The sequence below is a fragment of the Oncorhynchus tshawytscha genome, linkage group LG09, assembly GCF_018296145.1.
Source record: "Oncorhynchus tshawytscha isolate Ot180627B linkage group LG09, Otsh_v2.0, whole genome shotgun sequence".
Taxonomy (NCBI): domain Eukaryota; kingdom Metazoa; phylum Chordata; class Actinopteri; order Salmoniformes; family Salmonidae; genus Oncorhynchus; species Oncorhynchus tshawytscha.
Window position 1 is genome coordinate 86,187,614 of NC_056437.1, and position 17,434 is coordinate 86,205,047.

Consider the following 17,434-nt stretch of genomic DNA (forward strand, 5'->3'; position numbering starts at 1 on the left):
AACTAATATCTCAAGTTAATTATAAGACCCGATCCAAAGATTTTTTTGGGGACTTCTCCACCAACATTTAATTTACTCCTTTTATACTTGTTTTTTGTTTGTTGCTTTTCTGTGAAACAAATAAAGACAACTGAAAAGTTAACCCTACAAACTAGCAAGACATTTTCTCTTCATAAAACTTGCTAAATCAAAATTTAAACTCAGTCCACAAATTGTGACTGGAGGCAATGCATACATGTCCATTAAGTCTTTGTCTGAAGGTTGGGCAATCGGCTTGCCCGGGAGAGGCTTAGATATGTTAGAGTCTGGATATCATAGGTAGTGAGGAGGGAAAGAGGTGACTCCCTACTCCCTCTATTCCGAACTCCCCACCTCAGTCTGAACCGCAGTCTCAAAATGAAGGAAAGGAAACCGGGGAAGAATGTAAACTAGGATACAGCTGCTCCAACGGCCGACATCAGTGTCCTTGGTCCATACTGTCAATATGTCTTTCTGTGGGTTCATCCTGCTTCCACCAATACCATTGGCTCACTGCAATCCTGATTGGCTATGAAGAGGAGTGGGGGGCCGGGTCTGCTGCAGTGTCCTCGAAGCTCATTGGCTTTGGACAACACACCTCAATCGGAGGTGAGGTTCTAACAGAGTTCCAGAGTTGATGTTCTTCAAGATCACGTCCTACACACTGACATCTAGGCTACGTCTCAAATGACACCCTAGTCCCTATACAGTGCACTTCATGTGGCTCTAGTCAATAGTAGAGCACTGTAAATGGAATAGGGTGTCTTTTAAGATAGCCTAGGTCTACTGGGCTAAAGACTACCACTATGGATGACCAGACAAACACCTTGGGGGGAGCTAGCTATCGCTCTGGAATGGGGCCGTTTAAGGAGAGAGGCTCTACAGGCAGGTGGAGAAGTGCCTCGATATGAAAACAAAATGGCATCAGTGAGGGGTGTTCATAGTGTTCTACTGTACAGGAAAGCCCTCTGTCCTTTCAGTGCAGATCTGTAGTGGGGGACATCCAATCCAGCGATAAGGGGAGGGGGGATAGCGACTGGCTGTAGTGGATGGGGTTGGGTGGGTGTTTGGTGGAGGAGGGGGAAGGGTGGGGCATCACACTGGCACTAGGGGAGGCGAAATGTCCAAAAGGGAGGGAACCCGGATAAAGGAGATGATACCTGCTGTACAGTCGTACAATGAGTTATTCTTTGCAGCAAAAGTCTCTGTGTTCAATGTGTATGTGTAGGTGTACATGTGTCTGTAAAGCATAAAAAGGTCCAGTCAAACAAAGTTCAGGTCAGCTCAGCTCTCCATTCAGAAAAACTGCCAATTCTTTGTGCTGATCAGTCTGTCAGTTGAACGTAGAGGTGCTGCCACCCTCTGGCTGGACTGGTGATATCATAGCTGCTGCACGATGATGAGAGGGGGGGAGATGGGGAACAGCTCTCAAAGCGGAGAGAGCGGCGGGGAGGGACGGATATGAGAATAACTCCAGTGATAGAGAGATGGACAGTAAAGGAGAAAGGAAGGTGCTGAAGGGACAACACGACAGCACTGGTTTTGGTATTCTGGTTCTGGCTGTGGTCGGTCGGGGGGAGGGGCTAGTAGAGGTCATGCAGGGGTTCGGAGGTGAAGGGTGACGAGGTCTTAACTCCCATAATGCATGGTGTTGCTAGGGATGGCCATGGGAGAGGCCATGGAGATGGCGGGTCCCCCCATGGTGAACTGGTTGGTGACGGGATAATGCTGCTGCTGCTGGTTAGAGCTGCTGCTGCTGCTAGGACCTGATTGGCCAGTAGAAGCTCCTGGAGAGATGGGGGGGAGATGGGAGGGAGAGAGGGGTAAAGTGTTATCACCTTCCCTTGATTGGTTGTGGGCCAACTATGTCACAGGCGTTTAGGAAACTTGACTTGATGTAGTTTAGTGCAGGCCCGCCCCCCCAGGTGCACATTTTGGTTTTTGCCCAAGCACTACACAGCTGATTCAAATAATCAAAACTTGAGTTCGTTATTTAAATCATTTTAGGAAACCCTTGTATAGTGTATAAAGAGACGTACCCTGGACGATTCCGGTGCTCATGATGGAGCCCATCCTGGAGTGGGTGTGATTCACTATCCCTGTGTTCACTGAGGGCGGGAACAGAGGAAATAGTGAGACTGTGTATTAACACACACACAAACGTGCAAACACACACAGTCAGTCACACGGTCTGTGCTTGTCTGTCAGCCCATCAGTCCGTAGTATCCTACCGAGGGGGATGAGGTTGTTGTGGGACACCGTCGAGCCGCTGCCCATGACTGTACTGAGGTCATAGGCTGTAGGCATCCCTGAGAGAGAGAGAGATGAAAGGGTGAGACGGGGAAGAGAGTGAGATGGGGAGGAGAGAGAACGAGAGAGATGGGGAGAGAAAGGGAGCGAAATGGGAATAAAGCACAGGAGAAACATAAGCATCCTTTCTCTCTCACACAACGTTTTCCCCGCAGAGAGAGCATGCATCCCCCATCTATCAGCTGCTCTGTTGGCCTGATCTATTCTGTGATATCCCTTACAGTTTAGTAAGACATTTAGTCATGATGTTGTATGGATACTTTTGCCTGATAATGCTATCATGGGTCAGATTGTGTGTATCGTCTGTGCGTTTACCTGACACAGCAGTGTTCTGCCTCATGCAGTGTGTGTGTGTGGGTTCTGCCCCATGCAGTGTGTGTGGGTATGTCCTCTGTGTGTGTCCTCTACCAGTGTCCTCTATGTGTGTGTATTTACCTGACACAGCCATGCCCTGGCTCATGCTGTAGGCCCCCCCAGTGTTCCACATGGTCTCAGAGGGGGAGGTGTAGTGCGACCCAGGAGGGGGGGTGGGGGTGCTGCCTGTGTACCTACAAAAACACACACATACACAACAACATACACGCCATGAGAGGGAGCTCCCCTTCCCCCCTCGTTATCCTGAATGGCACAGGCCGAGGGCAGCGGAACAGACCAACTCACCTGAAAAAGGGGTTCTTCAAGTCCAGGAGGTTGCTGGACTTGGAGCCTGTCTGGTCCACTTGGGCAACAATACTGATGTCGTAGCTTTGTCTGTGAGGAGGGAAGAAAGCCGGAGATTGGTATGGGAGGAGAGCCGGGGGTTGGTATGGGAGGAGAGCCGGGGGTTGGTATGGGAGGAGGTGAGAATGGAGGTGGATAGATTAACACAGACCAACACAGACAGACAGAGAAGCACAGATTCAGCAAGCACACATCTGTAATACACATATATACAGTGCTTTTGGAAGGTATTCAGACCCCTTGACGTTTTCCACATTTTATTACATCATTTTTAACATTTATTATTATTTTATGTTTTAAATCCCTCAATGTAAACACAATACCTCACAATGACAAAGCAAAAACAAGTTTGTAGTTTCCTGATTTATATTATTTTAAAAACTGAAATATGACATTTTCATAAGTATTCAAATCCTTTACTAAGTACTTTGTTGAAGCACCTTTGGCAGCAATTATAGCCTAGTATTCTTGGGTAGGACGCTACAAGCTTGGTACACCTGTATTTGGGGTTGTTTCTCCCATTCTTCTCTGCAGATCCTCTCAAGCTCTGTCAGGTTGGATGGGGAGCGTTGCTGCACAGCAGACCACCATAGTCCCTGTGCCCAAGAACACTAAGGTAACCTGCCTAAATGACTAGCCACCCGTAGCACTCACGTCTGTAGCCATGAAATGCTTTGAAAGGCTGGTCATGTCTCACAGATGCCATTTGCATACTGCACCAAAAGATCCACAGATGATGCAATCTCTATTGCACTCCACACTGCCCATTCCCACCTGGACAAAAGGAACACCTATGTGAGAATGTTATTCATTGACTACAGCTCACATAGTGCCCTCAAAGCTCATCACTAAGCTAAGGACCCTGGGACTAAACGCCTCTCTCTGCAACTGGATCCCGGACTTCCTTACGGGCCGCCCCCAGGTGGTAAGGGCAGGAAACAACACATCCGCCACGCTGATCCTCAACATGGGGGCCCCTCAGGGGTGCGTGCTCAGTCCCCTCCTGTACTCCCTGTTCACTCATGACTGCACGGCCAGGCACGACTCCAACACCATCATTAAGTTTGCCGATGACAACAGCGGTAGGCCTGATCACCTACAACGTTGAGACAGCCTATAAGGAGGTCAGAGACCTGACTGTGCGGTGCAAGGAGAACAACCTCTCCCTCGATGTGATCAAGAGAAAGGAGATGATTGTGGACTACAGGAAAAAGAGGACTGAGCACGCCCCATTCTCATTGACGGGGCTGTAGTGGAGCAGGTTGAGAGCTTCAAGTTCCTTGGCATCCACATCACCAACAAACTAACATGGTCCAAGCCAACCAAGGAAGTCGTGAAGAGGGCATGACAAAACCTATTCCCCCTCAGGAAACTAAAAAGATTTGTCATGGGTCCTCAGATCCTCAAAAGATTCTACAAGCTGCCAGCTTCACCATCGAGAGCATCCTGACGGGTTGCATCATTGCCTGGTATGGCAACTGCTTGGCCTCCGACCACAAGGCACTACAAATCAAATAAAATGTATTTATATAGCCCTTCGTACATCAGCTGATATCTCAAAGTGCTGTATAGAAACCCAGCCTAAAACCCCAAACAGCAAGCAATGCAGGTGTAGAAGCACGGTGGCTAGGAAAAACTCCCTAGAAAGGCCAAAACCTAGGAAGAAACCTAGAGAGGAACCAGGCTGTGTGGGGTGGCCAGTCCTCTTCTGGCTGTGCCGGGTAGTACGTACGGCCCAGTACATCACTGGTGCCAAGCTTCCTGCCATCCAGGATCTCTATACCAGGCGGTGTCAGAGGAAGGCCCTAAAAATGTTCAAAGACTCCTGCCACCCTAGTCAGACTGTTCTCTCAGATACCGCACAGTAAGCGGTACTGAAGCGCCAAGTCTAGGTCCAAGAGGCTTCGAAACAGCTTCTACCCCCAAGCCATAAGACTCCTGAACAGCTAATCAAATGGCTACCTAGACTATTTGTATTGCCCACCCCCTCTGCGCAACACAGAGAGGTAGCCATTTTTCCTCCCGGTCCTAGTGAAAAGCCAACTGTCCGGGTTGATATATTATCGAATAGATATTCGAAAAACACCTTGAGGATTGATTATAAAAAACGTTTGCCATGTTTCTGTCGATATTATGGATATCATTTGGAATTTTTGCCTGCGTTGTCGTGACTGCTATTTCCGGTGGATTCCTCTGCATAACGCATCAAACTAACGGAGGTATTTGGATATAAATAATATCTTTATGGAACAAAAGGAACATTTGCTGTCTAACTGGGAGTCTCGTGAGTGAAAACATCCGAAGCTCAAAGGTAAACGATTAATTTGATTGCTTTTCTGATTTGTGACCAAGCTTCCTGATGCTAAGTGTACATAATGCTATGCTAGGCTATCGATAAACTTACAAACACTTGTATTGCTTTCGCTGTAAAGCATAATTTCAAAATCTGAGACGACAGGGTGATTAACAAAAGGCTAAGATGTGTTTAAAAATATTGCACTTGTGATTTCATGAATATGAATATTTTCTAGTAATATTTTTTGCGCTATGCTATTCAGCGTTGCTGATGACAAATATACCGGATCCGGGATGGGTTAATAACTCTACCTACATGTACATATTACCTCAATTACCTTGACACAGGTGCCCCCACACATTGACTCTGTACCGGTACCCTCTGTATATAGCCATTGTTATTTACTGCTGTTCTTTTATTATTAGTTATTCTTATGGCATACTTTTTTTATTGGTATTTTCTTAAAACTTCATTGTTGGTTAAGGGCTTGTAAGTATGCATTTCACGGTAAGGTCTACACCTGCTGAATTCGGCGCATGTGACGAATACAATTTGATATGATTTTCTGATCTCTCCAGACATGTTTGATCGGGTTAAAGTCCGGACTCTGGCTGGCCACTCAAGGACATTCAGAGACTTGTCCCGAAGCCACGTCTGCATTGTCTTGGCGGTGTGCTTAGAGTTGTTGTCCTGTTGGAAGGTGAACCTTCACCTGAGTGCTCTAGTGCTGGTTTTCATCAAGGATCTCTCTGAACTTTGCCTCTATCCTGACTAGTCTCCCAGTCCCTGCCTCTGAAAAACATCCCCACAGCATGATGCTGCCATCACCATGCTAGGGACATAGGGATGGTGCCAGGTTTCCACCAGATGTGACACTTGGCATTCGGGCCAGAGTTCAATCTTGGTTTCACCTGACCAGAGAATTGTGTTTCTCATGGTCTGAGAGTCCTTTAGGTGCCTTTTGGCAAACTCCAAGCAGGCTGTCATGTGCATTTTAATGAGGAGTGGCTTCCATCAAGGCCTGATTGGTGGAGTGCTGCAGAGATGGTTGTCCTTCTGGAAGGTTCTCCCATCTCTACAGATGAACTCTGGAGCTCTGACAGAGTGACCATTGGGTTCTTGGTCACCTCCCTGACCAAGGCCCTTCTCCCCCGATTGCTCAGCTTGGCCGGGAGGGCAGCTCCAGTAAGAGTCTTGGTGGTTCCAAACTTCTTCCAATTTAAGAATTTTGGAGGCCACTGTGTTCTTTGGGGACCTTCAATGGTGCAGAAATGTTTTGGCACCCATCTCCAGATCTGTGCCTCGACACTATCCTGTCTCGGAGTTTCCCAACAATTCCTTCGACTTCATGGCTTGGTTTTTGCTTTGACATGCACTGTCAACTGTGGGACCGTATATAGACAGGTGTGCCTTTCCAAATCATGTCCAATCAATCTAATTTACCACAGGTGGACTCCAATCAAGTTGTAGTAACAGCTCAAGGATGATCAATGGAAACAGGATGCATCGGAGCTCAATTTCGAGTCTCATAGCAAAGGGCCTGAATACTTACGTAAATAAGGTAAGTTCATGTATTTTAAATAAATTTGCAAACATTTCTACAAACTTGTTTTCGCTTTGTCGTTATGGGCTGGTGTGTGTAAATTGCTGAGGATTTAATTTATTTAATACATTTTAGAGTAAGACTATAACCTCACAAAATGTAGAAAAAGTCAAGGGATCTGAATACTTTCCAAAGGCACTGGGTAGCTCCAAAAGTATTGAGGCAGTGAGATATTTTGTTGTTTTGATACATGAGGTTGCAGACGCACAAATATCATCCACGACCCCCCACCCCACCAAACGCTAACCTCCCCTGTTATTGTAGTAGTGAGAGGTTAGCATGAGGTTACACTAACTTCCTCACTCATTATTTACGATTCATTCAGGAATATATGTAATCATGGTAGCATCCACAGTATTTAGAAACATTCTATTGTTATTTACAATAAAAGTGACAAAAATGACAATTCATTAGTTTCCATTCATTTCAATTGGGCACAAAATAATTGGAACCTATTTCTAAATGGTTCACCTGATATGGATGAAAATTAAATTAAAGCTGACAGTCTGCACTTCATCCCCATAGTCATTGTATGAGGCATTTTTTAAAATAATTGTCGCTGTCCAAATACTTTTGGAGCTCACTGTATATCACCTACACACATTCATTTAGAATTGTCATATAACACAAGCCTGGGCCTAGAGGTAAATGGCAACACACTAACACCAAAGCCTCCCCTCCCCAACAGACTCCCAGTAGATCCCTCCACAGTCTCTCACCTCTTGTTGGCGATGAGCAGTGCTGTGCCGGAAAGTGTGTCTCCTGCCTTGGTGAAGAGGGGTGACTGGAGCAGACAACGGACCTGGTACCAGTGGGTCAGGGGCTCTGTGGGGGCTGTAGAGAGCCACACTGTCACCCTGCAGAGAGGGGGGTTAGAGGTCAGGATACTTTAAGGTTCAATCAGCGTCATCCTACTCCAGTACAAGCATGGTCAGATATTCAGTAGGAACAGCCCTTTACAACTTATTGTGAAATATTTCTATTGTGCAATGTATTGTATTGTATTGCTTTTAAGTTGTAGCCGCTTTCTGTCTTTGTGTTTATTACAATGTCTGTGAGAAAAGAAGTGATGAAAGAAAAAGGAAAGTGACGGTGTAGCTGTAGTCAGGATCCATGTAGGTCAGGAGTCCTGGATCAAGTGATTTTACTCCTGACCACACACACACTTCAGCCCTGGTTAACTTCTTGGATATAGGGGGCGCTCTTTTAATTTATGGATAAAAAAACGTGCCCGTTTTAAGCGCAATATTTTGTCACGAAAAGATGCTCGACTATGCATATAATTGGCAGCTTTGGAAAGAAAACACTCTTAAGGTTTCTAAAACTGCAAAGATATTATCTGTGAGTGCCACAGAACTCATGCTACAGGCGAAACCAAGATGAAACTTCAACCAGGAAATGGGCAGAATTTTTGAAGCTCTGTTTCCCATTGTCTCCTTATATGGCTGTGAATGCGCCGGGAATGAGCCTGCCCTTTCTATCGTTTCTCCAAGGTGTCTGCAGCATTGTGACGTATTTGTAGGCATATCATTGGAAGATTGGCCATGAGAGACTACATTTACCAGGTGTCCGCCCGGTGTCCTTTGTCTAACTTGGTGCGTAATCTACAAGCTGCACGCAGTCATCCAGTGATTGAGAGGAGAGAGGAGGCTTTCAACGAACGATATATCATGAAGAGATATGTGAAAAACACCTTGAGGATTGATTCTAAACAACGGTTACCATGTTTCAGTCGATATTATGGAGTTAATTTGGAAAAAAGTTCGGCGTTTTGAAGACTGAATTTTCGTTTTTTTTTGGTAGCCAAACGTGACGCACCAAACGGAGCAATTTCTCCTAAACAAATAATCTTTCAGGAAAAACTGAGCATTTGCTATCTATCTAGCTAGCTGTTACACAAATGCTTATTTTGCAATGGTTGAGAAGCATATTTTGAAAATCTGAGATGACAGTGTTGTTAACAAAAGGCTAAGCTTGAGAGCTAGCATATTAATTTCATTTCATTTGCGATTTTCATGAATAGTTAACGTTGTGTTATGCTAATGAGCTGCGGGGATAATTACACTCCTGGATACAGGTTTTTTTCGTAGCTAAATGTGACGCACCAAACGGAGCGATTTCTCCTAAACAAATAATCTTTCAGGAAAAACTGAGCATTTGCTATCTAACTGAGAGTCTCCTCATTGAAAACATCTGAAGTTCTTCAAAGGTAATGATTTTATTTGAATGATTTTCTGGTTTTTGTGAAAATGTTGCCTGCTAATGCTAAATGCTACGCTAGCTGCGCCACAAATGCTTGTTTTCCTATGGTTGAGAAGCATATTTTGAAAATCTGAGATGACAGTGTTGTTAACAAAAGGCTAAGCTTGAGAGCTAGCATATTAATTTCATTTCATTTGCGATTTTCATGAATAGTTAACGTTGCGTTATGGTAATGAGCTTGAGGCTGTATTCACGATCCCGGATCCGGGATGGCTCGATGCAAGAAGTTAAGGCAGCTCAGGCCAACTTACATTGATCCCATGAACGCTACGTCGAACCAGAAGGCCAGGCCGTGCACCAGCCCTGAGTGCATCATATGGAACTTAAAGGGAATCTCTATCCTGAAAGAGAGAGCGAGAGAAGGGATGAGAGAGGGAAGAGAGATAAAAGAGTGAGATAAGTGTTAGTCTAGTTAAAGGGGCAATCAGCTGTTGCTACATCCATTTTTTGGACTTATAAATTAATGATATATACCCATTAAGTCTTGAAGAATATAACTTATAAATGCCTCATGAGCTTAGTTCAACTCCCATACCCCATCAGAACCCAAAATATAAGTTTGTTTTACTCCAATGTTTGTAAACAAAGTAAATGTAAAACAATATATATCGTTAAAACTATAATGTTGATATCATGGATGGTCAGTCCTTGCATCCATAGCTCAGTCTATGAATTTGAGAGTGGTAACATTTCTCCAGCCCCATCCCTCCGCTTTTTACATAAAGGACGGGGAATTTGCTTTGTTATTGTTTCTACTGCTGATTGCTGCTTTAAGGTTATTTTTAGACACTAGAAGGAAGTATGTAGTATTTTTGCTGATGTAGAAAATTCAAAATCGGAAGTAGCCCCATATTAGAGAAGTAGGACATTCCTACATTCAGTAACATGTATCTACACATCTCAATTCTCAACTCAATCTATGAATAACAATTCAATAATAAATATATGAGGGAATAACAGACACAGACAGACGGCACACAGACCTGTACAAATCCTCCTCTTTGGCCTCCAGAAAGTTGACTGTGTATTTGACAGACTTGGCCATCAAGATACGGATATCAAATGTGTCCTGAGAGGGGGAGGGAAAGAAAAAGGAGGAAGGAGAGAGATGGGGAAGAGGGAAGCAAGAGTATCCAGGTAAGTCCCAGTGAGGTAGAAATGTTTTACGGCAGCATTGGCTAGAGTGGGTACGGAGACGGTCTATGCCTTCATTTAATGATCTAGAACAGAGGCTGTACCCAGAACCAGGCCTTCCGGCCGGGTATGGCTCGCCCAGCAGAGTAACAGAGGAGTAGGCACGGAGGAGGCCTACCCAGCTGACTACCGCTGGAAAATGATGTGTATGTGTTGGTGTGTCGCTGTATGTGATAAAAAGGGTTGAGATTAATTCAATGAATACCCCTTATGAGCAGTGATAGTACTGTTGAAACCTCACTGTTGGTTCTCTGGTGTAAGACTGGGGGAGCTGGACTGGGCGAAAACATTGGGATCCTAAACTCAGACCGCATCTAACTTATTTATCCCAGCCGTCATAACACACACAGTGTGACGGTGGTATCTTCTACCACAAACACACACTCCCATACAGTCCATCTCCTATCCTGCATCAGCGTTTGCCCATAAACACACACACCTCATGTACCACCCTTAGACATAAACAAACACACAGGCCAGTCCGTACTATGCAACCCAATTTTCCACAAACAGCCCTTGTCCCCACATACCCCCTGACTATTTCAGGCCTTAAATACCCCTCCCATATACATTTCCTAGTTAACCGCCCCCATTCATCCCAATCCTCTTGGGGGGGTATCACTTTAACCGACATGGTGGGCGGGACAGGCAATGTCAGAAGATAGGTGTTCAAGGGTTTGACAACTGAGAATTCTACGTACCACAATGGGCTGGCGAAAGTACTCATCCACCGCTGCTCCTCGCAGGGCTGAGAGGTCCACACCATGGAAGGAAGGCTGGTACCTGAATGAGGGAGTGAGAGAGAATCATCATCATCATCATCATCAACTCAATCCCATCAACTACAGCAGCCCAATGAAAAGTGACTGATATCTCCGTACATTCACTGCTTCTACTCCCAGAGCTTCTTCTCTTGCCATTTCCCCCTCCGTCCCGCCAACCCCATCCTTCCTCCCTCCTACTCCCCGTTTCTCTCCTCCCTCCCCTCCTACTCCCCGTTTCTCTCCTCCCTCCCCTCCTACTCCCCGTTTCTCTCCTCCCTCCCCTCCTACTCCCCGTTTCTCTCCTCCCTCCCCTCCTACTCCCCGTTTCTCTCCTCCCTCCCCTCCTACTCCCCGTTTCTCTCCTCCCTCCCCTCCTACTCCCCGTTTCTCTCCTCCCTCCCCTCCTACTCCCCGTTTCTCTCCTCCCTCCCCTCCTACTCCCCGTTTCTCTCCTCCCTCCCCTCCTACTCCCCGTTTCTCTCCTCCCTCCCCTCCTACTCCCCGTTTCTCTCCTCCCTCCCCTCCTACTCCCCGTTTCTCTCCTCCCTCCCCTCCTACTCCCCGTTTCTCTCCTCCCTCCCCCCTCCTACTCCCCGTTTCTCTCTGTTTCTCTCCTCCCTCCCCTCCTACTCCCCGTTTCTCTCCTCCCCCTCCTACTCCCCGTTTCTCTCCTCCCTCCCCTCCTACTCACCAGAAGTTGGCCTTGGTGAACTGCTCCATGTAGAGCTGTTCGTCTGTGAAGGGGGCCAGGTGCACGTCACCGATGGTGGGGAACATTTTACCTGCGACACACATGAAGTCAGTTAATGATGGTACAATCACCAGTGGTTAGTCATGATGAATATGTCTCTCAGTTTCAAAATGTAGACTTTAATATTATTTACTGCTTGGACTTCAAAATAATCTTTAGACCTTTTGACATTTTCTCCCTTTCTCCTTCCCCCCTACTCTACCCCTTTCTATGCTCTCCCTCCAACCTTCCCTCTGTCTCACCACTAGGCTTGAGGAACTTCTTGGCATGGAGGTAGCTCTCCAACATCCTCTCGTTGAAGAGCATGTAGCCCATGGGCTCTGAGATGATGATGTCCACCTGCTCAGGTAGCGTAACCTCCTCTACTTTACCAGGGATCACCACCACACGGTCCCCCAGATGGTTAGTGTTCACCAGGACCTAGTGGAGGGGACACCAGAGGGTTAGTGTTCACCAGGACCTAGTGGAGGGGACACCAGGGGGTTAGAGTTCACCAGGACCTAGTGGAGGGGACACCAGGGGGTTAGTGTTCACCAGGACCTAGTGGAGGGGACACCAGAGGGTTAGTGTTCACCAGGACCTAGTGGAGGGGACACCAGGGGGTTAGAGTTCACCAGGACCTAGTGGAGGGGACACCAGGGGGTTAGTGTTCACCAGGACCTAGTGGAGGGGACACCAGAGGGTTAGTGTTCACCAGGACCCAGTGGAGGGGACACCAGAGGGTTAGTGTTCACCAGGACCTAGTGGAGGGGACACCAGAGGGTTAGTGTTCACCAGGACCTAGTGGAGGGGACACCAGAGGGTTAGTGTTCACCAGGACCTAGTGGAGGGGACACCAGAGGGTTAGAGTTCACCAGGACCTAGTGGATGGGACACCAGAGGGTTAGAGTTCACCAGGACCCAGTGGAGGGGACACCAGAGGGTTAGAGTTCACCAGGACCTAGTGGAGGGGACACCAGAGGGTTAGAGTTCACCAGGACCCAGTGGAGGGGACACCAGAGGGTTAGTGTTCACCAGGACCCAGTGGAGGGGACACCAGAGGGTTAGTGTTCACCAGGACCTAGTGGAGGGGACACCAGAGGGTTAGTGTTCACCAGGACCTAGTGGAGGGGACACCAGAGGGTTAGAGGTCACCCGGACCTAGTGGAGGGGACACCAGAGGGTTAGAGGTCACCCGGACCTAGTGGAGGGTTGGTGTGTGTGTGTATTAGAGTGAAACTGATAGATCTGCCAGATTTATGGCTACATAGCATGTCAAGAAGAGGATAGGGTTAGAGCATGGGTGGCAAACTTTTCAGCTCGAGGGCTTTGATTAGTTTGTCAAAATCAATTTGCGGGCCAGAAAAAGTGCGGTTAATTGAAAATATATAGGTCACTTAATTTCAGCATAGTTTAGTGTGTCTGTTACCTCTGCATGCTGGGCCATGGTGCTGGCCTCCACAGCGTAGACCTTCCTGGCCCCAGCCTGAGCAGCAAAGAACGACAGAATCCCTGAACCACAGCCCACATCCAACACCACCTAGAGAGAGAGGAATGGACTCTAATTCTTCCCTAATAAAGACATCAATGAAATCCAGCAGTGTCTACTGCCCAAACCAATTAAACAACAGTTTAGTTTCAAAATACAGCAAAGGACTCAATTCAGAACAAGCTATATTTAAGTCCCAGGACAGTGCATCAGTACCTTGTCCTTGAAGTCAGTGTGGTTCTGGAGGATGGCCCTCTGATAGGTTCCTGTCCTGACGTAGTCCTGCATCATGTTCTGCTGCTGGGAGAGGTAGCCATAGAACTGGAGGAGTGAAGGAGAGAGAGAGAGAACAAGGGAGAGAGAAAAATAAAGTGACAGAAGAGCTTATTTTTCATGAGGTGTTTTAATATTGTCACTGAGCTAATAAAGGTTGGAATAAATGATTTATTGCAATGCATGGCAGATTCTACGTGTGCACCTGGAAGTACTGTACTGCGGATGATTCCTCTGTCCTGTCGCTGAAGACCGACTGCTCTCCACTGTGGCCGCGGCAGTTCTTCAGGAGGTTATAGAAAGATGAGAACTCTGAGGAGATCGTCATAACAGGTTATAAACAGGACAAATCAGACATAAGTTATAAGATGGTCATAAGCCAGTCATAATGGGGAGAAATCAAACAAACAATAATAATAACCAATTATAACAGTTCACAAGGATGACAGAGGCAAGACAAGTATGAGAAACAATAAGAATCTCTTTATGAGGACAGGAACATGTGCACTAGGACAGGGAGTCAAAGACACAGACACACAGGAGACAGAGGGTCAATGACAGAGACAGATATAGCCTACTGGCAGGCAGTCAAAGACAGACAGAAAAAAGACAGACAGACAGACAATGACAGCATTCTCTGAGACAGAGTGGCGGTGTTTGCCGGGGGTTAGCTACCTGCAGGTGAGGTGAACTGTAGCAGGACGCTGTTGCAGCCCAGCGTGATGATGAACGACTGTTTCCCCACGCGACTGCACTCTGTGTCCCTGGAGACCGAACACTTGAACACACATGTCTCCTCTGCTGTGAGAGGAGTCATACAATAGTTAGGGCCCAGCAACACTCCTACAACAGGTCATTCATGGAATAAGTGTGGCACAGGAGTACGTGGCTTACCGTAGGTCACACAACATGAAGAACAACATGCTAACAGAACTGGCCTGATCACACACAGCGCTTTATTGACTCAATTAGCATTATAGCATCTCATGCATAGCAGCAAGCAAAGAGCTATTTTTAACCTCCTTTAGCCGAGGGAAAGTCAGTAATTTCTTCTATTGAGGCTATTTCACACACACCCCTGGATGATTAAGATGACAGTTTTAAAGACTGGATAAGTGAAAGCAATATATTGGCAAGGTAGGTCTAGTGCTGTGCCCGCATGGCAGTGAGATCCAGCAGTTGTGATGGGATTAAGACTAGCGCTGTTACTTAGATTAGCCAGATGCAGCATGTTTTATTAACAGACCAAACTTGCGACTGACACCGGATTAACCTGATAAATATGAGAGCGGGAGTGTGTGTGTTGCTTAACAAGTGTGTGTTCGATGCAAGGGCTGAGAGATAGAGTGCATGCTTTAAAATATGTAGGCTACAACCATCTCCCTCCACTAGACCTGGCCTGTCTACAAGGCCCTTCAGTTGAACATTGTGGGAAATGACAATGACAGATGGGGGACAAGGACTGTCACTATAGACATGTTACAGATATGGAACAACCAGATGATAGTCATGTCAATGTTCTAACAGGATAATGTCAGGTCATAATAGACACTTGTCAAAGTGAAGAACACAATTGTGCTATTTTTGCTGGGTCAAGGCATTGCCCCTCATGGACAATGTAAATACACCCATTCCAGCATGATAGACAGACATTGTGCTCTGTTTGATTGAGGTGATTTTGTGTCTATAATAAAGCAGAAATAAAATGATTGTGTGGCAAGACACTGAGGTTATTTTTCCAAGTGGAATTACTTTAGACTCAGTCCTGCTGCTCTATGTAGCAATTCAATCGGGAGTTCATTTCTGCCTGGTGTGGAAACATTTATCTTCCATCATCATGGGAATGTTGGAAGAGGAAACGGCTGTTGGGCCTATGGACCGGACCAGGCAATCACACATATCAGAAAACTTTGATAGGATACCTTGAAAAACATCCTGCCACACATGCATTTCTACTTTCCCCACAGCCCAAGCTTGACTGTATCAAAACTAGGGACATCACGGCTTCTTGAAAGGGACATCCCATCTGTGCCTCACAGTGTAACAGAAGCTGCAAGCGCTCAGCGCGAGCACACAAGTGATCGACAGGGGAGGTGGGGGACTAGCTGGCTATTGTTCAGGGGAGAACAAAGATGAATAACTAATACGAGCCTGGTTTAGCTTATCGAAACACAAGGACCCATATTTAGCCTGTTTAAAAAATATATATTTCGTTTATCGATATTTATTCACTCAGCTAGGCATCTACAGTAGATTAGATTACCATAAAGTAGCACGCGCGAGCCACCGGGGTTAGCTTGCTTGTTTGCACTGCTACTAGTATGATCTGTGCGCAAAGACGACGTTCCAAAACAAAACACACTTTTAAGATACCCATCTCAAAGGGTCAAATGTTATCTTGCTTTATCATAACTATCTAATAAAGAGGGCAATGCTCATATGACGCAGTTTGTTTTAACTGTTAGAACTCTGTGGCATTAAGGGCAAACCATTGCGTAGTATGGCTGATAGCTTATTGGGGCAAAAATGAAAGGGCACGTTAACATGTCAATTAGCTTTGGCTATCTGCGTCAATGTGTAGCGAGCTGGATAAAGTGCTCAGCTGCGGGATAGGATAGTGCATCATTGAAAGGCATTCTGGCGCTAAATTGTTAGCAAGTTGATATTAGTAAACAGGGGTAGATAGGTATCTAATGTGCTTGGTCACACTTAGCTTGCTGTCCAGGAAACGTCTCGTGTGAGCTAAAACAGACTACTTCGCATTAAATAAATACTTTAAAGAATATTCCTCATGACAAATAGATAGGAAAGAAAAAACGTGGTCCACAAGCCACGAAATGAGCGCAGTAAGCTTGCTAAAGCTAACCACCTATAGTTAGCTAAGCTAACAACAGTGTGCGCTGTCGTGGTGCTGGAGAAGTAACGTTAGCTACCTAAGTTATGGTAGCTAGCTAGCTAGCTAATAGCGATAAGCGAAAACAGTCCCCATTACGTTGGATTCTATAGGTGGAACCAGTCGGTTTTGAAGTGGAACCCGCACACACGTGCAAGACCAGGCACTCGCATCGGTTAGCTAGCTAGCTTTTTAGCATTTAGCTCTGGCTAGTTAGCCAGGGTAACGTCAGTTAACAAGGAGCCCAGGCCGAACCGGGGTATGTCTCAAGTCCACTCACCGTTGGAGAGGTTGATCAGCGCCGCGTCCTGTGTGGCTTTCACCTCCAGTCGTAGAGGCTGCTGCTCGGAGTGACGCTGTATTTCTCCGTTTGCGTCTCCGATAGAGAGGAGCCGCACGCCGGGAAACACCGACACCGCCATCTTCGATCTGTGGGAAGAGACAGCTCACTGTGGCGCTCACATCCAGCGTTGGACGTGCACTCACGACAGGAAACGGGATACACACAGCTCTACCGCCACTCTGTGGCCGAGAGGCAAACTGCTTAGTGCAAATACAGTAGACTTTGCGCTGACTTCTGTTGTCACTGCTGTACACTTTCAGCAACGACAGTATAGTTAGTTGGACAAAGAGAGAAATAGGAGATCTTGAATAATCATTTGAATTAAATAAAAATGTCAGACTGTCAGCCAGGCTGCGTTTCGTATCCTGGTCTGTTAAATCTGTGTGAATAATATTGGTTCTGCTGTGTAACATGTCATGCAGCAAGTACCAACACCTACAACTTTGGGCAGTGGCTAAATACAGTTGATCTGACAGACTATTGGCAAATATGCACTGGTATTTACTTGAGCAGCATTCTATGTGACAGGGATGAGCAAG

The 17,434-nt window shown here is 46.3% G+C and overlaps 1 protein-coding gene across 2 annotated transcripts; it reads right to left on the minus strand.

Annotated features, from left to right (window-relative positions):
* Positions 1-38: 38 nt before the first annotated feature.
* LOC112226237 (histone-arginine methyltransferase CARM1-like) lies at positions 39-17,025 on the minus strand. Of its 2 annotated transcripts, none has more exons than XM_042327839.1 (16): positions 16,833-17,025; positions 14,335-14,457; positions 13,865-13,971; positions 13,603-13,707; positions 13,327-13,437; positions 12,161-12,338; positions 11,859-11,949; positions 11,105-11,186; positions 10,193-10,278; positions 9,461-9,550; positions 7,667-7,804; positions 2,989-3,078; positions 2,764-2,876; positions 2,250-2,327; positions 2,058-2,126; positions 39-1,805 (listed from the first exon to the last, which is right to left on the minus strand). In XM_042327839.1, exons 1-16 carry the CDS (start codon positions 16,972-16,974, stop codon positions 1,648-1,650), a joined length of 1,761 nt encoding a protein of 586 aa, XP_042183773.1. In that variant the 5' UTR covers positions 16,975-17,025; the 3' UTR covers positions 39-1,647. The 2 variants fall into 2 exon arrangements, with proteins under 2 accessions (XP_042183773.1, XP_042183772.1); XM_042327838.1 differs by having other exon boundaries at positions 14,335-14,460.
* Between the last annotated feature and the right edge of the window lie 409 nt (positions 17,026-17,434).